Source organism: Notamacropus eugenii, chromosome 5 (assembly GCF_028372415.1).
Source record: "Notamacropus eugenii isolate mMacEug1 chromosome 5, mMacEug1.pri_v2, whole genome shotgun sequence".
NCBI lineage: Eukaryota > Metazoa > Chordata > Mammalia > Diprotodontia > Macropodidae > Notamacropus > Notamacropus eugenii.
In genome coordinates, this window is record NC_092876.1 from 186,467,716 (window position 1) to 186,494,336 (window position 26,621).

Sequence of the window (26,621 nt, forward strand, 5' to 3'; positions counted from 1 at the left end):
GATTACAGAAATGTAAATTAAAACAACTCAAAGGTATTACCTCACACCTATCAAACTGACTAATATGACAGAAAAAAGAAAATGATAAATATTGGAGGGGATGTGGGAAGATTGGGACACTAATACACTGCTGGTGGAGTTGTGAATTGATCTAACCATTCTGGAAGCAAATTGGAATTGTGCCCAAGGGGCAATCGACCTGTGCATACCCTTTGATCTAGCAATATCACTATTAGATATGTATCCCCAAGGAGATTTTTTTAAAAAGAGAAAAATAGACCTATATATACAAAAATATTTATAGCAGCTCTTTTCTAGTGGCAAAGAATTGAAACATTGAGGAAATGCCCATCAATTGGGTAATAATTGAACAAGTTGTGGTATATGAATCTAATGGAATATTATTGTGCTATTAAATATTTCTAGTAGGACACTTTTAGAAAAATCTGGAAAGACTTACATAACAGATGCAAAGTGAAGTGAACAGAGCCAGGAGGGCATTGTACACAGTAACAGCAACATTGGAAACACTGGACCGTGATCAACTATGAGTGACTTAAATATTCCCAGCAATACAGTGATCTAAGACAATTCCAGAGGTCCCATGAGGAAAACTGCTATTCACATCCAAAGAAAGAACTGATGAAATCTGAATGTAGATCAAAACATACTGTTTTCACTATTTTTTTGTGGTTTTTTCCTTTTGGTTTGTTTTCTCTTTCACGACATGACTAATATGGAAATATGTTTTACATGATTGCATATATATAACCTATATCAAATTGCTTACTGTCTTAGGGAAGGGAAAAGTGAGAGAAGAAGGGAGAAAATTTGGAACTCAAAATTTTTAAATGAATGTTAAAATTGTCTTTACATGTCATTATAAAAAATAAAATACTATTAAAAAAGACAAAAGGGAGGGGATAAAATTTCCTCTTCATATTCTTTGACCCTCATGAGTTTTCAAAGATCAAGGATGGGGAGCTCAGCCATGAAATCTCCCTGTTCTTTCAGTACTCTTAATGTAATTTTTTTCAGACCTGGTCACTTGAACCCATTAATGATGGCCAATGTGCTCATATTGTCTCCTCATGGATCTTGGTACTTGAAGCTTTAGGCCAGGGTTTTTCAAAGTTCTAAGGAACGCTATAATTCTACCTTCTAAAGTTTGATTGGGGGGGGGGGGGTATTTTACTATACTACATAATAGAGTTAGTCTTCAGGTATTTTTATTAAATTACTGATTTTTAAAAATTTCAAGTTAGTATTATTATTTGTTTTTGATAGAGGAAGTTTCTTTCTCTAGAGTTCCCCTAGTGAAATCACAGATCCAGTTTAATATATGTATATATGTGTGTGTGTGTGTGTGTGTGTGTGTGTGTGTGTGTGTGTGTGTGTGTATGGAGAGAGAGGGGAGGTGGAGGGAGAATGTCTGTTACTACAGTAACTGAACAATATTAATAAGGAATATGAATTTTATTATAATTCCTCTCTTATTATGAAAGCTCACTTGTGTTATCCTTTTTTGTTATGACTAATAATTATATTTTAATGCTTTATCTCCCCTTAATAAGAGATATTCTACTGCAAAACAATATAAAATATTTCCTCCTTATCATTTGTCATATATTTAGTGCATGTGTACATGCACTGTACACACATGGATGTACCGTTAGGTAATTACAATTTTAATGTTTGGAGTTTCCTTGCTTTAAAAAAATATGTATGTCTGTGAATTAAAGTTTAAAACCTGCCTTAAGAAATAGGTAGCAATTATAGGTTCATTAGTAATAGGTAGGCCCTTCAAATTATGATGGAAGTTTATATAGGATTTAGGATGTAGATATGATATATAAAATATAAAACGTATATAAAGTATGTAGAAGTTGATAGGATTTTGACTTAGATGGATTCTTAAGCCTCATTTAGTGTAACCCTATTTTATAGATGAGGAAACTGATCCTCAAATATGTGAATTGACTTGACCAGTTCACACCAGCTCTAGCAAGTGTCAGAGCTGGGCGTAGAGTCCTAGCTTTCCTTTATAATCCTTTTTCTTAAAAAAAAAAAAAAAGTTTTGTTAATGTCTTTAGTCTTCACTGTCATTTCTAACCCCCCACTCTCTCCTCTCTCTATATATATAACCCTGTCTTGTGACAAAGAAAATCAGTTAAACTGAGCATGGTGGCACATACCTATAATCCCTGCTAGTAGGGATCCTGAGGCCAGTGAATCACTTGAGTTCAGGAGTTCTTAGCTGCAATAGAGTTAAAGTCAATCATGTGTCTATACTAAGTCCAACAGCAATATGGTGATGATAGAGAGAGCACCAGCCTGGTATAAGAGGGTGGAATTGACTCAAATCAGAAAGAGAACAGGGTGAAGCTTCCCTGTTGATCAGCAGTGTGGTCAAGATGATCAGAGGCCACTGCACTTGTAACTTGGTCAAGATAGAGAGACCCAGACTCAAAAATGAAACAAAACATTAAGCAGACACATTTGATTCAGTAACTACATTTGACAATGAATACAGTATTCTGTCCTAGTAAGCCTGCCACTTCTCTGACATGAAGAAGGTATGATTTATTATCTGTTCTCTAGATTTTTGTTGGTTTTACATTTACTCAGAGTTCAACTCATTTTTAAGGATCTTCTCATTTATATACGATACTTTTCCCCACTGTCATGCTTTTTAAAAAATAAATTGTGAACTTCTATCAAAATTGTTATTATCATTGTATTAGCTTTATGGGGATAAGACATGGTCCTGTCAGGTAAGCACCAACTGCTTAAAATTAGAGCAGATTGCACTTTTATGTATGATTCAGGCTCTGCATTACAGATGTCTCAACTCTCAATCTGTAGGCACTATGAGAAAACTAAGGCACAGTTTAAACCCCAAATTGCACAGTTTGTGTTGGTCATGTTTTGTAAAAAAAATTGTTTTTGAATGCATTTCATTAACAAAGTGGATCTTGTTCTGTTTCCAGATCATTGTTTTTCAAACATATACCAATACGAGTCATGTGCCTATTGAAACAAAATATGTCTTTCCTTTGGATGACAAAGCAGCTGTGTGTGGATTTGAAGCTTTCATCAATGGCAAGCATATAATAGGAGAGGTAAAGAATAAGGAATTATACTCATTCTGCTTTCTCTACAGACATACCCTTTTTTATTTATCTGGTGTAATGGGTTTCTGAGTAGTGATTTTACACATATTGGCTACTTTTCAAGTTTATATTCATTTCAGATTTTTTCATTTCTGAAATGAACATTTCTAGGATTTGGGTTTGAATAATTAGCTCTACTGAATGAAATAATGAAATCACCATATATGTCATAACATTTTTAAATGCTCTTTTCCAGGTCAAGGAAAAGGAAGAAGCTCATCAGGAGTACAGGGAAGCCATCAGTCAAGGCCATGGAGCTTACTTGATGGATCAGGAGAGTCCTGTATGGCATGCTATTAATTTGTTAGTGTGCCATGTTAATCAGAAATGGAAAAAAGTTTAAATCCTTTAAAATATATAATGCCTACTATAAAGTAAAAATTGAAAATATTTGAAACAAAAAACTCTTTTCTATTATCAGAGAAACCTTGCCTAAGAATTCAGCATGTTCAGTGGCCTTTGGCATGTCATCTGCAGTGCTGCACTAGTTGTAAAATGTAGTCTCTGAGAACAGTGAATTCCTTCTTATGTTATATGATTTAATGTTATTTTGGATTTAAACCCCACAAACGTTCAAAAAGATGTGATGGGAATTATAAAATGGTATCATATTGGTGTTATTGAAAAACTAAACTAAAAATAAGAGAAATAATGTTTTTGTTATATAGACCATGTAACTTAATGACTAATGTTGATTGGATGATTCCTATGCCACCTCTATATCTACTGATGTTACTTTGTGGTAAGGTGGAAAAACAAACAGAAAATTTGGGTATGGAGGAAGTAATTTTCTAATAGTCAAGTTTCTGAAAGATGATGAATAGTGGAAAGGGGCCTGGCCTTGTAGTCAGGAAGACTTTGGTTCAGGGGCTGTTTGTGACACAGATTACCTCTTTGTGCCCATGGAAAAGGGAATTTACCTCTCAGTGCCCTCAGGCAAGCCACGAAGACAGTAGTTGACAGATGAGTTTCCTATTTGCATCTATTAAGGGCATTTGCCCACTATGGAATTCTCTAAACTGTCCAATGAAGTCACTGGCCTGGACCAAAAGCCTCTAGTAAATGAATAATGATAAAGCCAGACAAGTTTGTTAGAAGATCAGAATCTTTAAATTTGCTTTCCCAAACTCCCACATTCTTGGGTGTTTAGTCATTCAGAGATGTGATCAAAACACTTGCAGAGTTAAAATATGCAAACCCACATTCCCTTTGGAAATTGAAATTCTATGAAGCCACTAATACTGACAGTATGTATTGCACCTACCTCAGCAGAGCAACAAGTCCATATCTTTGTAAGGGGTAAAATTTCTGGGTTTAATCATCCATACTTGTAAAAGAGGAGGACTCAAAAGATAAGGTAACTGGAAACACAAAATAATTATAGTCTATGGCTATGAAGAATGAAATTCAGTAAATTTTGACTTGAGTAGAATCTTCAACTGTAATATGATTTGGGGTGGTAGATTTTACCCAAAGAGACAGGAAGATTAGTGTTATTGGGTAGCAGGAATATATTTACATCAGACTTCACAGAGAGAGCAAGATTGTCCAGTTGGTTGATTGGAAACTTTGGGTGTGAAGAATATTAGGCAGGATTCTCTGTAGCAGAAAATCATGATTAAGATCTAGGCCCTAATGGTGAATTTTATTTTGATATATCTGAAGACTACCCAAGATGACTTCTTGTTTATCCTTAGAACAGAGTACTTTGAATTGAGTGAATGCTGTACAGTTTTCCTCTTCATGTTGGGCTTATTGAAGACCACTGGAATTAGAATAAGTCTTTATTATGACTATAAATGGGTAATATTATCCATTAGAGTGGGCTAACTCAGCAGAGTTAGTGGCTTCCATCCTGAAGACTTTGTTGAGAATGATCCTGATACCAGCCGCTTCTATGCTTCCTTAACAGAGAAGGGAACTCTGGAGTATTAAAGAATATGAGAATGATTTTAAATAAATTCATAAGTGATGGATCAAATTGTTCAGAGACCTGCCAGTGTAAAATGGATTGTGGTAGCAAGTAATTAATTGTATTTCATTGTTCCTCATCCTGAATAGCCTTAAAAGACAACCAAAGAATCTCAAGAATTAGAAAGCATCTCTGACCCCATTTAGTCCAACTCAAACACAAAAAGGAGTTTCCTTTTCATAAACCCAATAAGTAGTCAATCAACCTTTGCTTTAGAGATTCAGGACTCTTAAAAAAATGAATAAACAAATAGATAAAGAAAATTAGATTCATGGAGCAATTGTATTTCAAACCCTTCTCTAAGTATGATGTTCTACTCACTTCTTTAGAACCATAGAATTGTAAAGTTCAAAGGGAACTTTGAGATCATGTTGTCCAACCCCATCATTTTTTACAGTCTTTGAACTGAGCTAACTAGAGGAGGGACTAGTGATATCAAAAGATCTTTAACGTTCAAATGCCTTAACATAAGGCAAAAAATAATTTTATGTATGAGGAAGCAGCACTGTCTTAATAGTCTTCTTGAGACATCTTTGGTACTAGACTTATTATTCTGTGGGATTAAATTTTAACCTGAAACCTGTGGTTTTCAAAGGAAATATATTTTTAAATGTGAGACTATTAATCTCTCCCAGAAGGCAGTCTTTAAAGCCAAGAAGTGGGATGTAGTGGTCAGTCTATTATCTATTAGAACTTTGTGTAGGACCTCTAATGAATGAACAGGAATGAGGGAAGGAGGAATACATTTGTCAGATGTTGACCAAGCTATCCTGCTTGGATTAACATTTCCTTTTCTCCATTAAAAAAAAGAAGATACAGTAAGTGGGTTCACCAAGAATCAGAACAAGATCTTGATCTACTTTTAAAAAAACATATGAATTAATACAGATATTTGCCAGACTAGAATTTTGTCAGGTCCTGCCAAGATGGAAAGACTTCATGTAGGGATGTAGGGATGGATAATCTGTGTGTTATCTAAGAAGCAGCCTATCAAAATTTATAAAGGCTCCATTGGCCAGTGATTGATGTTTTTGGCTACAGTAATTCATTTACCAAGGCATAGAAAGATCAAAGTTTGAGTTGGTGGAAGTAGTGCCAACCTCAGCAAAATTGTGAATCTTCTAAATAAGCTTAAACACTATTCCCATTTTCCTAGAAAAAGTTTTCCAGAAGCTAGGTTTATTGTCTGTATTTGAATTGGTTACTGATGTAGAACATTAAATGGTGAACTTGGACTAGATAGGTCTTACATTTGTAAAGTGAATAATATCTCCATTTCAGGATGTCTTTACTGTGAGCATTGGAAACTTACCACCACAAGCCAAAGTTCTTATCAAAATTACCTATATTACTGAGCTCAGTTTTCATCATGGATGTGCCAACTTCTTCATGCCTGCCACTGTAGCACCATGGCAACAGGACAAAGCTTTAAATGAAAATCTGCAGGTTTGTGTATTTAACATTACATTTTAAGTGATGTTTTGTTTGGAGTTATAGTTTTTAAATTAATTATCAAAAGGAATCTAATGCCATTGGTATAAATAGGTAATGTTTCCCAAAGATAACAGAATTTAGGGTACATGTCAATAAGAAAAATGAGAAAAAATTATTTTCAGTTGCCCTCCTTTGAATAGCAATAGCAAATAGAAGCAGCTCCAGAGGCACAGCAGAGAGAGCATCAGCCTGGAGTCAGGAAGATTTGAATTCAAATCCACCCTAGGAGACTTAGTAGCTGTGTGACCCTGGGCACCTCAGTTTCTTTATCTGTAAAATGGGGGTGATAATAGCACCTATCTCCTAGAGTTGTCCTTTGAGGATCACATGAGATCATTGTAAAGGGCTTGACACATAGTAAGAACTCCATAAATGTTGGCTGTTAGATGTTATCTCATTAACTTTTCTCAGTATGTTACTCCATAATGAGTTGAATTGACAGTGACTCTTATTACACAAGGGGGAAATGCATGACATTTGCCAACCATGGAAATGTTTGCAGATTTGCAAAGTTGCAAACTAACAGTATTATTTATGTTGCCAGCAATTTACTTGATGTGAGTATATTAAGTGACCTAGCATTTTCTTTACATCTCAGTTGTTGTATTAGACTCATCCTGAAACTTGATGAATACATTTTTATTTTTGATAGGATACAGTGGAGAAAGTTTGTATTAAGGAAGTAGGAATGCATCAACAGTAAGTACCTAGTATATAAAGGCTTAATATTTCAGTGGCTGAATTTAGAGGACATTAGTTTCATATTTTCAAGTTCCATTTGCATTGCAGTGAATACACATAAGCATTTAATACAAGGCAGAGGGTCACAGGAGCAAAGAAGAGCTGCAAAATGTTCTAGCAACATTTTAAGGGACAGAAAATACTTTCAGATGGAGAAAATCAGATAATATCCTGCAAAGGAGGTGGCAATTTAGCTGATAAGGCTTCTGAGGGAGTAATGAAAAGGGTATATAATCTGGGCTTGGGAGATGATAGCTTGTGCCAATTCATAGAGAGTGTGATCAGTCCACAAGCATTTGTTCAACACCTATTAGGTGCTAAGCACTGTGCCTTTAGGTGATACAGAAACAGAAATGAAACAGCCCCTCCATTAAGGAGCTTGCGTTCAATAAAGGAGACAGCTGCACATAGAAGTATATTGAAAATAAATACAAGGTAATTTGAGGAGCACTAGTAGCTAGCGTATAAAATCTGAGGAACCCCTTGTAGGTTATTTTGATTGAAATATAGCATGTGAAGGAAAGTGATTGTCTCTCTGTATATTAAATTCCAATCCTTTTTTCTTCATATTTGATAGATTCTCTTTAAATATATCGATTGAGATGCCCTATATAATAGAGTTAATTACCAGTGATACACATAAACTCAAAGTAAAGGTATGTAAGTCTTTTTAACTTTATTATCTATATGTAAAAATCATTTCATATTTGTAAAAATGTCTGTTGTTAGTGTTGCCATAATTTATAAGGTGTTTTTAAAATGTGGCTATCAAGTATATTTTGAACCAGATTAGATAATTCAAAGAAAGGCATATCAGAGGACAGTCTACTTACCTAGTGACTTAATTAGAAGTGTTATTTTCTACTTTGGTTTGGCTTTATAGTTACATACAAAATTTTAATTTCATGATATACCTGAATGTAGCTGAAATAAAAGTCTTGTCCTAAGAATTCATATCTTCCAAGTGATCAGAAGCCCATAATTTTAGATTTAATTTTTTTGGCTCTCCTTTAAACCCTGCTTTGAAAATGATGTTATGCTAAAATGACTTGAAAAAATGGACAATATTAAATTAAATCAAATTTTTTTTCTTTTGTTTTATAGAAAACAGACTGCAAAGCTGTAATCAGCACTTTGGATAACAGTTCCTTAGACAGCAAAGGCTTCTCTCTCCAGATCCATATAGGAGAGGCTTACCTCCCAAGAATGTGGGTTGAAAAGCATCCAAACAAGGAAAGTGAGGTAAATCCCTTTTTATTTGGAAAAAAAGTTGCATTGATTAACTGTTTAAAAAACATTTTGGAAGAAAAAATGATCCAGTTTATTCCAGTTTCACTTGAATTACTTGGTGCTGTTACAGATCCATCAAATACAATCTTCTCAGTTTTTCTCTGAATATTTCTTCATTCATTACAGTACAGTAATATCCCATTGTATTCATCACTCCATCTACATCAACATCAATCCATTTATGCCCTAGTTATTTTTCCTTTGTTTTTGTTTTTAATTTTTTTTTTGGCTTAAAAATTCATTTTCGGGGGCAGAGCCAAGATGGAAGAGTAGAAGGATGCACATACACTAGCTCTTCCCCCACAGCCCATAAAATACCAGTGAAGAAAGACTCTCAACAAATTCTAGAGCAGCAGAACCCACAGAACAACAGAATGGAGGAGATTTCCAGCCCAGGGTGACCTGAAAGGCCGACAGGAAAGGTCCGTGGCACCAGCTGTGAGCGCAGCCCAGCCTTGGCCATGTGGCGCTGGGAAGAGCAGGACCAGAGCAAGCCTCAGGGGCAGAATCCTCAGCAGTAGTGGCAATTTGCAGGTCCCTCAACCCACAGGCACCAAAAGTCAGTGAGAGGGTTTTCTCAGCTGGCTGAGAAAGGAGTAGGGTCTTCCCATAGCTCCAGCCTCCAGCAGCAGGGTCAGAGGCCATATTCAGTGGCAGCCTGCATCCATTGTTGGATTGTAAAACCCCTGGGGGAACTGAGCAGCTGATTCTTACCTTAGCCCTGTGTGGAGGCCCTGCCCCCACTTAATGCTCCTGGAGGAGCTGAGCAGCTGATCTTTATCTCACACTGAATGGCAGCCCTGCCCCTGCCTAAAGCCCCTGGGGGAATCAAGCAGCTTATCTGAATCTCAGCCCCCAGTGCTGGCTTGGTGGAACTGGAGGTCAGGTGGCTGTGGAGAAGGAACTCTTATTACTCACAGATTCTGGGCACAAAAGTTTCTTGTTGCTCCCAAACCAGTGTACATGCTTGACTGTGCCACCTTGGAGGAACTGATAGCTTACAGATTCCCAGATTATACCCTACTTTTGACAAAGGACCAAAAAGTCAAGTAACTGGTTGGGAAAGTGCCCAAAAAAGGGGGAAAAAAAGAAAACTATAGAAGGTTACTTTGTTGGTGAACAGATATCTTCTCCCATCCTTTCACATGAGGAAGAACAATGCTTATCATCAGGGAAAGACATAAAAGTCAAGGCTTCTGTATTCCAAACATCCAAAATAAATATTCAGTGGTGTCAGGCCATGGAAGAGCTCAAAAAGGATTTTGAAAATCAAGTAAGAGAGGTAGAGGAAAAATTGGGAAGAGAAATGAGAGAGATGCAAGAAAATAATAAAAAATGAGTCAACAACTTGCTAAAGGAGACCCAAAAAAATGCTGAAGAAAATAACACCTTTAAAAAAAATGCTAATTCAATTGGCAAAAGAGGTTCAAAAAACCAATGAGGAGAAGAATGCTTTAAAAAGCAGAATTAGCCAAATGGAAAAGGAGGTTCAAAAGCTCACTGAAGAAAATAGTTCTGACATTTGACTCAAGGAAAGAATAAAATGCACACTCATTTTGATATGAAAACCTATCTTACAATACAGGAAAGTGGGGGAGAAGGAGATAAGCAAGGTGGGGGGGATGATGGAAGGGAGGGCAATGGGAGGAGGGAGCAATTAGAAGTCAACACTCTTGGGGAGGGACAAGGTCAAAAGAGGGAACAGGAGAAACGAGGGGCGGGATAGGATGGAGGGAAATATAGTTAGTCTTACACAACATGACTATTATGGAAGTCATTTGCAAAACTACACATATATGGCCTATATTGAATTGCTTGCCTTCCCAGTGGGGATGGGTGGGGAGGGAGGGAGGAAGAGAAGTTGGAACTCAAAGTTTTAGGAACAACTGTTGAGTATTGTTCTTACATACAACTGGGAAATAAGAAATACAGGTAATGGGGTATAGAAATTTATCTTGTCCTACAGGACAAAAGAGAAGATGAGGATAAGGGAAGGGAGGGATGTTAGAAGGGAGGGCAGATTGGTGATAGGGGTAATTAGAAGGTTTGGGGGAGAGGGAGGGGAGAGATGGAGAGAAAATCTGGAACTCAAAATTTTGTGGAAATGAATGTTGATCACTTAAGATAAATAAATTTTTAAAAAATTACAAAAAAAAAATCATTTTCTTCTCACCTCTTTTCCACAGGGGAAAATGCCAACAATATGCGTAGTTAAGGAAAACAAATTCCCAAATTGATCATATCCAGAAATTGTATGTGTTATTCTGTACCTTGAGTTCATTGACTCTGTTTCAGAAAGAAGGGGTCACACTTCATCAGGTCTCTGGAACCATAGTTAGTCATTGCTTAGCCCAGAATTCTTAATCTTCTCAAGATCTTTTTCTTTCCAGTATTGTTGTGATGATTTAAAAGTTCTGAGAGACCAAGTTTCTGGTTAAATTAAAATCAGTTTTATTGACTATATCTAGAAAGCAGTCAACAAAAACAGATTCATTGTCTGCTTGGTAGCCAAAAGAGACTCAACCTTTGAACCTTTGAAATTTCTAAGTGCTTTGAAAGAGAAGTGCACCTGAAGGTGAAAATCAACTCTAATTGGTCAACAAGGGAATAAATATTAGAATAGGAGGTGGGCTATATTAAAATGAGGGTTTAGGGCATGTGACCAATGTCACCCAAATCTTGACACCAGTTTCCCTATTCACTTGTCTGACAAAAGAGAGTATCCACATTTTCCCAGATCTGCCTGACCAAACAGAAGGAGTGAGAGTACACCCATTAGCTTAAACTTACAATTTCTTTTACTGTCTTTTTAGATCTTGGTCTGGGTAAATCTTTAAGAAAAATTTCCTAAACTGATTGGTTTCTGGATGAGAAAGCAGAAAAGGGAAAAAACCTTGGTTCTGATTCAATAATTAGTTATTAAGTATGAGAAATAATTAATTTCTCATTGTTATTGCATAAATTGTTCTTCTGATTTTGGTCACTTCACTCTGTTATTTTTATTGTGTAATTCTGTTTCTTTTTATGTTATTCAGCTTCATTTTGCCTTTTTCATTTTGGAATTTGAAACTAGAATTCTATCAGTCCTTTACAATTAAATTTTATGAACTCAATACCTCAAGTAGCAAAGTAAAAATTATTTTCATTTTTAAATGGAAGACCAACTGAAAGTCATAATTTTAATGAATGACAACCCAAGAGACAGAATTTCTGGAAAATTAATAATTTATTAGGCTAGCTGAAAAATCAACAAATTGATGGTCTAAGTAATCAAAGACAAACTCATGAAGACACTGAATATCTTAAATACCTTTGTAAAAAGGAATGCCCCTCACAAGTGAAAATCAACCCAGATTGGTGGACATTTAAGGAGGATTTGAGCTAGGAGTCTTCATCTTCTCCTTCTGAGAACATAGCTTTATCATAAGACTCAGCTGCCTCTAGCAATCTGGACAGGGGAATCCATCTCCATCCAGACCACTCTAGTTGGTTTTCTCCTTCATGAGCTGAGTAACCCTAAACTCTAATGGAGGGGTACAGGGACAGAGCCCCATTTCCCCCAGGGGAGGGATCTCTCCCTGACTAGATTCTGTTTACACGCAACAGAGGTGGGGTATTGCCCAAGATTGAGGAGAATATTCCTTGAGGACTAGGGCAATGTCATCTATCAGTCATGTCCTTCAGAGACTGACTTTACAGGAGCTGGACCTTAAATGAGAAAACAAAGGAGAAAAGCTTGGATACCAGTTTAATAATTGTTTATTCATAGAATAGTAAAATAATTTCTCTCATAATAAAAACTTTTCATTTCCAGTTGAAGTTATAAGATGCATCTGCTATATTTCAGCCATTGTCTTCCTCCTCCTCCTAGGCCTGCATGCTTGTGTTCCATCCAGATTTCAGTACCGTTCTACCTGAAAAGACCCAAATTAGTGAAGTTATTATTTGTCTGGATTGTTCTAATTCTATGGAGGGCTCAGAATTACTGCAAGCAAAGCAAATTGCCTTACATGCTGTGTCTCTCATCCACGAGAAGCAAAAAGTAAACATTATCAAGTTTGGCACAAGTAAGTTTTCCATTATTTTACGCTCTGACAGTATGTCTTTCTAAAATTAAAATGAAAAAGTAAAAGAGTAAAAAAGGACATGAATTGCTTTGACAAGAAAATCACAAGGGGAAATTGCCCAAGCATTAGAGTTGTCAGAAAGTGTAGTGTACACCCTCGAGAGGCAATGGGCTCCACCTTATCGGAGATCTGAACTGGAAGCAGGATAACCATCAGTGGAGGATGTTGTAGAGAAAACTCCTGTCTGAGCACAGGCTGAACTAGATGACACTATGATCTCTTTCAACTCTAGCATTCTCTGAATCTGCCACAAGGATTTTTAACCTGGGGTCCATGGACTGATTTGAGGGTCTATGAATTTAGATAGAAACAGAAAAATCACATTTTTATTTTCACTCACCTCTTACATTTGGTGTTTTCTTCCATTATTTAAAAACATCGTTCAAAGAAGGGCTCCATAGGTCTCTCCAGACTTCCAGAAGGGTGCATGACATAAAAAAGGTGAAGAACTCCTGGACACTGTGAGGTTGTAGTTCTATTTGAGGAACATATGCTATTAAAAGATATGTAATCAGATCTTCACCAGGTGGGGAAAGAGTCATAATAGAAAAAGAGCCAGGCACTGATTCTAAAGAGGAGGCAAGACACATATAATAGGATGGAGTGGAACTCTTGGCTCCATCAGTCTGTGTGTCCATGACATTCTAAAAGAGCTTCCTTCTCTGCCTTAGTGTTGGCCAAGTAATATGAACACTGGGGAGGACCAGAGGGGGAGGCATAGTCTTACTGCTTTTATAGAAACATAAAGGGCCATTTGAGATATAGACAAACCTTGTTTTACATAATAATTGAGTTCTGAATTAGTGATTTTCTGTATAAAATGTGGTGGCAAAATTGTCTGTTGAAAGGACTCCTAGGGTGAATCCTTTTGGTACCCCCTAATTTATCTTTATTTTTTTTAAGCCTATCAAGTGCCATTGCCTGACTCCCACTGATACTGGGAGGTTGGAACTTCACAGGGTTGATACTAGTACTTTTAGGGTTCTAGAAGAAAACCTGTGGGCAGATAGCTTCCTAACACTGCCTCATATGTGCCTCCACTGGTGAGATCTCCCTTAACAATCAGCGAGCAAACTCAATTCTTTAGTCAAATGACATCACAAGGACAGTAATTTCAAAGCATTTCCCCTAACACCAGGGGCACATTCTCCCACAAATACATCCATAGTTTGGGGCAAAGGAGAAAAGAATGGGCATGAATTTAAAACACAATCACAAGGAGGCACACATATAGAAAACATACATGGCCACAGTACCTCACAAGGATGAAGCTACAGAGCCTCTGGATCCTTTCTTTTCTTCTGAAAGGTGCTCTCAGAATTTGTGGTGGGACCAGCACAGTATTGATAATGTCTCAAAAAGCCCTGTACCAACAGATAGAAAATATAAACAAGAGGTAGCCCCATCCCAAATATAGGCTTACTTTATAGACTATACACTCACCAGCCAGCAAAGTAAGAGAGAAAAAAAGGACACCCTTCCCCCCCCACCAACAGTGGCTCTCCAGACATCAAAGATTTCCTCATGTTTCAAGACCACCAGTGGGAAGGAAAAATTATTTTTTGTGTTAGGGCCTCATATGTATGCACCCTCATTTTCTGCTCAGCCCCAAATCAAAAGGTCATTTTTCACTATGCAGTAAGTAGGCAGGAAACAGTCACAGAATAAGCATTTGCCAGTGCTTAGTGAAGAGCTACACACCTTTGTTCCACATCATCTTGAACTTCTAGAAATGGGTTCATCAAGTATCCATAAGTCCCCCATACACACACTGAGGACTGGCCCTCATAGGTCAGTCTCCTGTCACAATTACAAATTAAGATTATTTTTATATATATATAATTTCCCAAAAGCGAGGCCCAACCAAATAAATGTATATAAATAAAACTGTAAGACATTTTTAAATGATAGAAATAAAATCATATAATGGTACTGTGCTAGAAGTTACTGGAATAAATATTTAACAGAAATTTCAAACATTTCATTATACAGATTATAATGAATTATTTTCATATCCTAAGTACTCCACAAGCAATCCTAAACTGACAGAGTTCATTATGGTGAGTAAAACACTTTCTTATTTTATTTTTTAAAATTATTTTATTTGTTTTCAGTGTTCTACAATCACTTCCATATAGCTTAGATTTTTTCCCCTCCCTCCACCTCCTTCCTTCCACCCTCCCTCCCCATTCCCTCCCTGAGATAGCATACAATTTTATATAGGTTCTACATACACATTCCTATTAAATACATTTTTACCTTAGTTATGTTGCACAGAAGAATTAAAATCAATGGGAGAAATCATAAAACATAATACAAAAGAGAATGGTCTGCTTCATTCTGCGATTGAATTCCATAGTTCTTTCTCTGGGTGTGGAAGAGCCATTGGGAATTTTTTAAGTCCTTGCATTGCAATGAAGTACTAAATATACCAGAAAAAACTCTCACACACTATGGTCGTTGCTGTGCAGGAGGTTCTGCTCCTTTTGCTCAGCATCAGACCATATAAGTCTTTCCAGGGCTCTCTGAAGTCTTCCTGTTCATCATTTCTTATAGCACAATAGTATTCCATTACATTCATGTACTATAATTTATTCAGCTATTCCCCAACTGATGGACATCCCCTTGATTTCCAGTTTTTGACCACCACAAAAAGAGCTGCTATAAATATTTCTGTACATGTGGGACCCTTTCCCATAAAACATTCTTTCTTAATCTCCTGAATCTTTGTCTATGAAATTTCAGTGACATTCCTAGGGTTTAGCAGTCTTCTCCCTGAGGCCCTGGGTATACATCGCTGTTTTTGTCGTATTTCCTGGTACTATGCCATTTACTTGTGTAGCTTTTGTACTTTTGATGCTGGTTTTTCCAATCTGGAAAAAGCATTCCAACCAGTATGTGACAGTGGCCATTATATAAAAAGGTAGGAAGGAGGAATAGATGACATAGTTATAGATGCGTAAGCAGGAAGGCTAGCTTTGGTAATGTTTGGTAGAGAGGCAACTTAAGACAGGAGATAATTTTTACAGAGTCAGTCACAGATGGGGAGGTAAACCAATTAAGCAAGGGGCCTGAACAATTGGTCTGTAAAGAGTCTAATGTATGATGTGCAATTTGAGACTAGCAGCCACAAAGAGCTCTTGTTACTTTTATTCAGGGGAAATTCTTTTTCCCTATTTTCTCACTCTAAAATAAGATTGCAGTCACTAAATAAGAGCAACCATGATACAAGTAAAAATAGCATTTGATAGCAGTTCTTTCCTTTTGTCTTTAAAAAGCACTATTCACAGAGGGTATTAATGGGACAATTTATAAGTTGGGGGCAAAGGTAAATTTACATTGGTATGTTTTATTAAAAAGTTTAATTAATAGCAAATGTAAGTTTAATTGACTTTGTGGATATTTAAAGTGAAGTGTATAATGACTTATTAAAAACAAGCAGCAACAAAAGGATATATTCTCACTTAATTTAGGCACTTAAAGAGAGTGCTTGTATTTTCTAGTTATCTAAAAGGAAACGCGAAAATTCTCATTTTGTAAGTTCATAGTGCAGAAGTGGAAATGATATTCATCTAACTGTTCTTTCCAGATACAGTAGCAAATATATCATTTTAAAAAGTATGTATTGAAAAAATAAGGGGATGCCCCTCTAAAGAAGCAAGTATCCTCAAATGAAGAAATATTTAATAACAAGTTTACAAAGTGTGAATGAAACTTGCTTTCTTTTCATTTTTTCCAGTCTGCTACACCTACTATGGGAAACACCGACTTCTGGAAAACCCTGCACTTTTTAAACTTACTTTACCCTTCTCAAGGGATGCGAAACATACTTCTTCTGTCTGATGGGCATATCCAGAATGAGAGCCTGACACTGCAGATTGTAAGAAGAAATGTTAGACACACCCGCTTATTTACATGTGGCATTGGGTAAGCGCAAGAAAAATCATTATGTAAATAGGAAATGGGAAATGGGGCAGGGCGAGGGTACAGCAGACAGTTGGTGTCACAGGACTGAAATTTAGGGAATTAGGACAGAATGGATGGGTTACAGAGATGACTTCCAAAAGATAAAGGAACCAGTTTTAGAGCAGATACCCAAAGGAAAGACTTAAGAAAGAAGAGGACCAAAGATATTTCGTTGATTAGGAGGCATAGAATGGATGACAGATCAGCCAAAAAAACTAGGAAGGATTCAGATAGGCTGGAGAAGAACTGGGAGAGAGCAGGGTTACAGAAGCTGAGGGAAGGAGAAGGTGTTTGCTTTTCCTTGGTATTTGGATTGGAGTCAGACATTATTTGGGAGTAGGTATAAGTGGTAACTATCATTTCATTCCCCACCGCTACTTCTGGTTGAAAAGAAACTAATCCCTATTTAGAAAGAAGTATGATCTGAAAGACCATCTGTTATCACCATTTTTCAATTGTTTTGTTGAGAAAGATAAGCACAAATCCATTAATCTGAGAAATTTATCTATGTTTTCCCTAATGTGGTTTGTTTTATTTCCTTTGAATTACAAATCCCAAAACCACCCAGAAGGGCATGGCACCATCTGTTGATGCCATGTGCTTTCTTTTGTTGATATTTTGAGCTTTGACATGCCTCATTGTAAAGATTCTTGAAATTATTTTCATAAATCTTTGAAACTAAACCTTTAAAATTTGACCAGGTCCACTGCAAATCGTCATATCCTGAGGGCCTTGTCCCAGTATGGTGCTGGAGCATTTGAATACTTTAACACAAAATCTAAATATAGTTGGAAAAAACAGGTAAGTTTCTTCACTTTTTCATTCTTTTTTTCAGGTATACCTATGGGAATATGAAATATTATAAGCACTAATTATGTGTGTTTTAACTCTTATGCAACAGTCAGTGAAATGGATCTCTGAGCTGTCTATCTATATAATCATAGTAAATCACTTCCTTTTTTTTAGTCCTTGAATAAATATAAAATGCCCACAAAGGTCATTCATGCAAAGTCTGTCACTCTTTGTTTCCTGACATTACTCTAAAGGTTCCATTCAATTCCATAAATATATATTAAGTATCTATTCTATATAGGTTTATTTGTTAAGTTCTCTACACTGTGCTAAGACTTGGAGAAGACAGAAAGTTTAGATAAGCTCTGGTCCTTGGCCTCATGGATCCTATAATCTAGTATGAAGAAAGGAGTTATAACTTGATGGATCCCTGACTTCTTTGGTGTAAGAATTCTCTCTCCTGACATGGATCACAATCCTTTGCCTCTTTGGTAGATAATCATCCTGAGTTACAAAAAAAAAAAAAAAAAGACCAAAAAATCATTAGTTGTTGACTAGCCTTCTATTGATGAGCCTGTCTCCAGGCTCATCAATAATTATATTGGTCCTTATTCTATAAACATCCAGTGCCAGCTGGACTTCTCAAATTTCTTTCATTCTGTACACCCACCCTTCCTCCTAATTTTCCTGTTTCTGTCAAAGACACCAGGATTCTTCTAGTTATCCAGGTTTACAATTTGAAAGTCGCCCTTTCCTCCTCACTCTTATTTGCTTCCCAAATCCAATCCTACCTCCACAGTATCTCTCACATCTGTTCCCTTCTCTATATTCATTTCATAGCTACTGTCCTTCATTAGGATATAGTTAGGCCCTATGAAATGAATGAAACTGAGACTATGACACATAAAAAGTAACTGTAAGACAAAGTAACCTCAGTGAGAGATATAAGGTGCTATGCATGTCTGAAGGGGGTACAGGGTAGCTAATTACTAACTTAGGGAATCAGGGAAGGCTTCCAGGAGAAAGTGGCTTTTGAATTGTGCTGAAAGTTTACAGGACTATTGTGCTCCCATTGTTGTATGCTTGTGAAACCTGGACAGTTTACTAGTGCCAGGCAAGGAAACTTAATCGTTTCCATTTGAATTGTCTTAGGAAGATTCTGAAGATCACCTGACAGGATCACTAGCCACTAAGGTCCTTTCTCAAACTAAACTGCTAAGTATTCAAGCTCTGTTCCAGAAAGCACAGTTCCAGTGCTCTGGCCATGTTGTTCAAATGCCAGATATTCACTTGCCAAAAAGACTATTTTATGGAGAACTCACACAGCGTATACTCTCACATGGTGGTCAGAAGAAACAATACACGGACATTCTCAAGGTCTCTCTTGAGAACTTTGGAATTGGTTGTGTGACATGGGAGACACTGGTGCAGGACCGCACAGCATGACATGCCCTCATCAGAGAAAGGGCTTTGCTCTATGAGCAAAACAGAATTGAAACAGTTCGAAGGAAACGTAAGATGTGCAAATTTAGAGAATCCACCCCAAATGTTCACATCAACTATTTGTTCCTGACCTGTGGTAGAACATTCTGAGCTCATATTGGTCTGATCAGCCGCAGTTGGACACACTGTAACTTGACTCTGGCATAGTGATGCCATTTTGATCCTCTGAGAATGAAGGACAACAACCAAGAACACTGTATCTGGAGTCAGGAAGCCCTCAGCTTGATGCCATCTTAGACACTCACTAGCTGTATGACTTTGGACAAGTCATATAACCTCTAAATTCCAGTTTTTTCATGTGTACAAAGTGAATAATAATTGACCTGGTGATATTATGACAACCACATATGATGTTGCATGTAAAACTTTGGGCAAACATTAAAACAATATATCAATATCATTTGTTATTATATTCATTGGTCTATGTTTGTTAAAAACTAGTTTCATTACTCAGTAACTACACCTTGTACAAACCACAAGAAAGGACTCTGGAGTCCTTTATGACTGATGTAATGAAAAGAGGCTTTGATTGGGAATAAGGAAGGAAGCATTGTGGTACAATGGAGAGAACCCTGACTTAGGGCCCTGGGTTCAAATTCTGCTTCTGATACTACCAGAATGACCTTGGACAAGCCACAATAAACTTCCCTGAACTTCACTTTCCTTGGGTAAAATTTGAAAGGGTTTGGCTAGATGGCATCTGAGGTCCCTTTCAGCTTTACATCTACCATTCTTAATTTCAATATGGAGGAAAAAAGGATTGGATGGCCTCTGAAGGCCCTTCTTACTAAAATCTATTTGAGACCTGATACTCCAAATTCACTGAACTGCAATTTCCTCATCTGTAAAATGGAGATCATAGTACTTAAAGGGCCTTATGAGACAAGCGCTTTATCAGCCTCAAAGCACTATGTACATATAACTTATAATTCTGACTTGGATCACTTTTCTAATTTTGGAAGTCTGAGCTCTTTTAATCATGTCAAATATAAAAATAAATTGCAATTTAAAATTCATTTTTATGTTTTGAAAATCAAGATGTTCTTTTTTTGTGTTTAGTACAAGACAGAATTAAGAGAAGAATTAAATAAAATAGAGACCAGACAGGATTACTATCCAGAAGAATAAAGGTTAACTCTTTCTTCACTGTAGGAGAAGGAATAAAATGAAAATCTGAAAAGGGGCAGAATAGTCCCTAGGTGAATTCCCTGAGTCACCTGCCATAGAATCACAGAAGTTTAGGTCCAGAAAGAACCTTAGTAATCATTTGGTCCAACAGGTGATACAGAGGAAAGATCACTAGTTTTGGTGTCACAGGATCTGGGTTCAAATCCTGCTTGTCATGTATGTGACCTCGGGCATGTCACTTAACCTTTTTGAACCTCAGGTTCCCAGTTAGTAGAATGAAGGGTTGAACTAGAGATGACTTCTCGCATTCCTTCCACCCCTAAATCTTAGGTGTGCCCAGAAATACTCAGTGACTTACTGGGACATAGAGCCAGAATTAGATCCTTTATCTCCAAACTACCAGTCCAGGCCTCTTTCCCCTGTATTGGTCTTTGCCATTTACCCTGCGTACAGTAGATTAAAAGTATTTGTTGAATGATTCTCCCACAGGTCATTTGATTGCCTGTGCTTTATAATAAAGTGCCTTTTAACAATCATCAAGCTAAGCATTACATAATACCTATATTATTAGAGTGAATATTGTAACTGAAAGCTACTGTGAAGACTGAATACTAGAGAAATTAATGAAGGCATTGCAGTGTATATAAAGTAACAGTGACACTGTAATAATTTTCAAGGGGCATTTGCCAAATTTATCCCAATGTTTTCTTTCTGTATAGAACAAGAAAGAAAACTGTAAAATCATGAGAATATAAATATATTAAATTAGCGTGAAAGTTCCTTTTTTATGGAGTAAAATCAAGACTTAATCCACCTTTATTTTCCTTTCTAAATAGATTGAAGACCAGATGACAAGAATATTTTCTCCAGGATGCAGCTCTGTGTCTATTAAATGGCAACAGCTGAATCTAAATTCACCGGAACCCATTCAGGCTCCCACAGAAATCCAGGCCTTATTTAACAATGATAGACTGCTTGTGTATGGATTCATTCCTCATTGTACACAGGTAAGTAGTGGTCCAAAGAAGCACAGGTTGGATGTTTGAATACGCAGCCAACTAATCCACAGCTTGTTTTGAAACTCTCCTCTTTGATGGATATGTTTTCCAAGTAAGGGAAAGGGCTTTTTGCTTCTATCTTCACTTGGAGAATTGTTCATTGTTAATCATTGGGAAAATCATTGCTAAAGGTATTGGGAATGTGATACCTCTTTTTTTAATGTCCTTCAGGCCATCCTAAATGCTTTAATTCAAGAGAGAGAATTTCACACCATGGTATCAACTACTGAACTACAGAAAACAACTGGAACTGTAAGATTCAAGACTTCATGTATATATACCTGTGATAGTAATCATTTTTCATAATTTTATAGTTTAATAAACATATACTTAGTCATTATATATACATATATATATATATATATATATACCATGTACTTAATATTTTTTATTTCAGTTTCATATTAAAAATCTAAGTATCTCACTCATGGAAGTAATTGTCTGGACATATAGGCTGACTTTTCTACACCTATAAGCATTTAGTTGAATAATAGTATATCAAGTAACTCACATATTTTACTTACCTGTTGAGGTAAAATTCATATCCATTTTGTTTCTACTACTAGTTTAGAAGCTTTCTGACTTAGTCAAAATTAAATTTTATTCAGTAAAGAAAAATTCACCTGTATAATGTACTTCAAGATTTATAAAATGCTTTGCTCACAAAAACCCTCTGAAGTGTAAGTAGTATTATTATCATTATCTAAGTGAAGCACAGAGAGTTTAGATTACTTGCCTAATATAAACCGTACTTGATAATGATAATTTTCTTAATATGTTGCTATATTATACTAATATTTTATTGAATATTTTGCATATTCATTAGAGAATTGATCTTTATTTTCTTTTTTAGTGTTATCTTTACCTGGTTTTAAAATTAACACTATATTTGCCTCATAAAATGTATTAGGCAACCTTCTTTATATTTATTAATAATCTATGTAATATAGGAATTATTTGTTTTTGGTAAGTAAAAACCTCATTTATACAACTATACTTTTTTTCTAACTGCCATTATAGTAAGAGAGGGTAAGAGTTGAAACTTTATTGAAAACAAATTCTGGAGGAGATGGAATATCAGAAAACAGGATAGAGAAGAACTTCCCCCACCCCCAAACCCTTGCAATATCTCCAAACAAATCCAGGAAATGCACCAGACTGAGTTCTGAATGGAAAAAAAAATAACAGTAATTTTTTCCAGTCTAGGTCAGCATAGGATGATAGACAAAGAGGTCTGTAGACACCAGTGATGGGGGTCTAGCCAGGAATGGCTACACAGAGAATTCCAGCAAGAGAAGCTATGTCCCTGGTCAATAAGAGGTTCCAACTCTAGCAAAGAGAAGTCTAACCTTGTGAAGGGTACAGGAAGGGATGATAACTAACAACTTTGTGGCTCACTATCTAGTTCTGGGTCATAGATCCAGGATGGCATTCTTGGATAAGAAGAAGTGTCCTATGCTATGTACCAAACAAGGAGCAAAGTTCAGAAGCAACCTGCAGCTGTGTGGTTTTGACCCCAGGAAAAGAAGAGAACAGGGTTTCAGTTCTAACTTAATTTCCCAGTCTAGGCTTAAGCTTGCAACTGAATAACCAGAGCAAAAAGCCAAGACTTAAGAAAAGCCTCACTTCTTTCATTATGAACCAGCAATTTTCACCTGGTCAGTAGTGGCAGAATCTGACAGTAGTCTACTGGAACTCCAGTTGGGATAGAACCACAGTTGTATTTGCTCAGACCAAATCCCAAGTCAAGACTCTGTGGAGATCAGACCAGGAGGGCAGAAAATAGACCTTGCCTTGGATCAGACCACTCCAGGAGCACTGAAAGCTTGCAGTCCCCCGGCATGAGCTGTCCCTAGAATAACTTAGTGTGTCAGGAAAGCAGCAACAAGACCAACCCAGATATTTTTTCTGTAAGGACAGAGAGCCTGACCTAACATAAAGTCCACAGTCAGGAAGTAGGATGGAAAAACTGAGCAAAAAAAAAAATCCCACCATAAAAGTCTATTAATTATAGTGATAGTAATGCTCAATATACAACCTCAGAAGAAGAGAATGCCTCTAAAGTATTTATAAGTAAATCCTCAAAGAAAAATTTGGCATGGGGAAGTTCACCTAGAATTCCCGCAAGAGATGAAACAAGAGGTTTTTAATAGTTTAAATTTTTCTTATGAACTAAATAAGAGCATTAGAGTAAAATTGGAAAAGCAATGAGAGTTAGGGAAGAAAGAATTGAAAAGGAAATTGATGGCTTGATGCAAAAAATATAAAATTTTGCTGAAGCAACAAACTCTCTGAAAATTATAATGAACCAAATATAAGTTAATGAATCCATGAAGCAATAAGAAATATTAAAGCAGTCAAGGGACTGAAAATAGAAGAAAATGTAAGATATGTATCTCATAGCAAAAACAACTCACCTGGAAAGCAAATTGAGGAGATATCATTTAAGAATCATTTGTACTATCTGAAAGCCAAGAACAAAAAAGTAGCCTAGATATCATATTTCAAACACTCATAAAAGAAAACTTGCCCAGATATCTTAGAACCAAACATTACAATAGAAGTAAAAAGAATCTACAGGTCACTTTCTAGAGGAAAAAAAAAACAAAATAAAAATTCCCAGAAATGTCATAGCCAAAATCCAGAGCTTCCTAGTCAAAGAAAAAATATTGCAAGCAGAAAAAGAAAAGAATTCACATACCTTGGAGCCATGATCAGAAATCACATACATTTTAGTAGCTACCACTGTAAAGGAACAGAGAGCTTAGAATATAATATTACATAAGACACAGAATACAATCTTACAATCAAGAATAATTTATCCAGCAAACCTAAGTATAATTCTACAGGAGAAAAAAATGAATTTTAATGAAATAAAGAACTTCCAAGCATTACTGACGAAAGACCAGAGTTCTATAGAGAATTTGAAGTACAAACACAGGAGTTAAGAGAGAAACAAAAAGGAAAACATGAGTGAGAAATAATAAGGAACTGAAAAATGACCAGCTGTTTGTGTTCTAAAAAAAGGAGATGATACAAATGTCCCTTAAGACTGCTATCATCATGAAAGGTCATTTTGTTGTTGTGGTGCTGTTGTTTCAGGACCCCTTTTGGGATTTTCTTGGAAAAGCTACTGGAGTGGTTTGCCATTTCCTTCTCCAGTTCATTTTACAGATGAGGAAACTGAGGCAAACAGGTTTAAATAACTTGTCCAGTGTCACATAGCTAGTAAGTGTATAAGACTGGCTTTGAATTCAGGTCTTCCTGACTACAGACCTGGTTCTGTATCCACTGGGCCACCTAACTGCCTATCAAAGGTCATAGAAAGAGCCTAATTAGGCAGTGCACCTGGGGATGGTTCTCTTATATTTTGATAATCTTAACAGGAAAATGGAAAATGAGGTGAAAAGGAATATATAGGTAGGAAGGGGAGGGGGAAAAATGGGGGAAATTATCTCAGATAATTGGGATGCAGAAATAGAAATCCACATAAATAATGAGGAAGGGGTGGGAAGAGTGATTAATACTTGAACTTCATTCTCATCTGAACAGATCAAAAGAAGGTAAAATACACACACACACACAGAGTTACGTATAAGAATACATTTCATTCAACAGGGAAACAGGAAGGAAAAGGGAGGCAACTAGGAGGGGAATAGGTGGAGGATTGTAAATTAAGGGAAGGAGTAGTTCAAAACAAAACAAACTCTAAAGATGTACAAAAATATTTATAGTAACTTTTTTTGGTGGTGGTAAAGAACCAGAAATTGAAGGTGGGCCCATCAATTTGAGAATGGCTCAGGATGCTGTGGTTTATAATGATGATGGAATATTTTTGTGCTGTAAGAAATGTTGAAGGGGATGGTTTCAGAGAAACCTAGGAACGTTTATATGAACCAAAGCAGAATGAGGTGAGCAGAACCAAGAGAATGTTTTTCACAAAGACAACACTGTTGACAAAACAAACAAGTTTGAAAGGCTTGGGAATTCTGATCCGTGCAGTAAGGAATCATGATTCCAGAGAATCTGTGATGAAATGTTCTCTCCTTTCTGATAGAGAGATAATGGACACAGAGTGTGGACATTTTTTTACTTGACCAATACAGGAATTTGTTTATAACTGGGGATTTGTTTTTCTTTATCAGTTTGGAAGAGTATAGGTGAGAGGAGATAAGACAGATTTTTGATGCTTAAAAATAAATTTTAATTTAAAAAATAAAAATAAACAGTAAAAGTGGAGTATTAGTTTGAAAACAAAACAAAAACAGGTACTTAGAGTCATCCAAGTCATTTCCTGAGGCCATTTCTTTTTATGAGAGAGGAGAAAAATCTTTAGGTTACCATGTTTTCTTTTTCCTAAGAGAACATTTGTGTAGACATCCTCCTAGCATTGGGTGGAAGTTACAGGGACAAATCTGCTACTTGTTTATTAAAAAAAAAAAGAAAAGAAAAGAAAAGAAAAAGATGATCACATTAAGGAACTAAGGAAATTAATTAATGACTTTTAAAACATGAGAATATGGAGTGGTAATCAAAGAAAAGTTACAGTTATTTTCTTTTGCCCCTGAAATGTAGATGCTTCACAAGCTAACAGCCAGAGCTATCATCAGAGATTATGAAGATGGAATACTCCATGAGGATGAAACAAAACATGAGGTTTGTTCTTTCTATAGAAAATATGCTTTGATTTTTAGAAAATCTTCCTTTAACTGATGTAGCCAACAATATGTGAAGTTACATAATCTGAATAAATATTTTTTAGGGTGAAAAGAATTTATCTTAAAGAGGATTATAGAATCATAGAATTGAGATCTGGAAGGAACTTTAGAGATAATCTCATCCCATAATGGAAGCAACCACATGATGAAGAATGTTCTTCATTTCTTTTTATGTCTTTTAGAGACAGAGTCCCACTTTATTCTCTTCTATTAAATTTTCATTTGAAAAGAAAACTAAAGGAGATTTCTGGTCCTGTAAAACAAGGGTAACAGTAAGAGCATATGTAATATTGGGCTCCAGTGGAAAGAGAGTTAGTTGAACTTGGAGGAGTTCTTAACTGAGGGTCTTAGAGTTCAAATCCTGTTTCTTATTTATGTGAGCTTGAACAAGCCATCTAAGCTCTCTGGGTTTCATTTTCCTCTATAGGATAAGAAGGTTGGACAAGATCATCACTAAAGTCCTTTCAAGCCCTGGGTCTCTATGATCCTAAGAAATATTTGACAAAAGATTTTTATTATTGTAAAGAGATTTCCCTCTTGAATTCATGAAGCTACAGATCTATAACTATGCTTTCCAAAGGTGAAAGCTTATGACAGATTTCTTGACTTCATAGGTGTTGACATAGAATAAATGCTATCTAAAACCCCATACTATGGGT

At 36.2% G+C, this 26,621-nt stretch overlaps 1 protein-coding gene across 5 annotated transcripts in view; it reads left to right on the forward strand.

Moving 5' to 3' along the window:
• The window catches only part of PARP4 (poly(ADP-ribose) polymerase family member 4), a 118,258-nt gene that overhangs the window by 62,651 nt on the left and 28,986 nt on the right, over positions 1-26,621 (forward strand). For all 5 annotated transcript variants that reach the window (XM_072611653.1, XM_072611652.1, XM_072611651.1 and 2 more), the window contains exons 16-28: positions 2,991-3,122; positions 3,370-3,456; positions 6,427-6,591; positions 7,292-7,338; positions 7,958-8,036; positions 8,485-8,622; positions 12,542-12,737; positions 14,790-14,857; positions 16,537-16,724; positions 17,465-17,564; positions 21,023-21,193; positions 21,416-21,496; positions 25,820-25,900. In XM_072611653.1, coding sequence (XP_072467754.1) covers positions 2,991-3,122; positions 3,370-3,456; positions 6,427-6,591; positions 7,292-7,338; positions 7,958-8,036; positions 8,485-8,622; positions 12,542-12,737; positions 14,790-14,857; positions 16,537-16,724; positions 17,465-17,564; positions 21,023-21,193; positions 21,416-21,496; positions 25,820-25,900 — 1,533 coding nt within the window. The remainder of the gene's footprint in view (positions 1-2,990; positions 3,123-3,369; positions 3,457-6,426; positions 6,592-7,291; positions 7,339-7,957; positions 8,037-8,484; positions 8,623-12,541; positions 12,738-14,789; positions 14,858-16,536; positions 16,725-17,464; positions 17,565-21,022; positions 21,194-21,415; positions 21,497-25,819; positions 25,901-26,621) is intronic.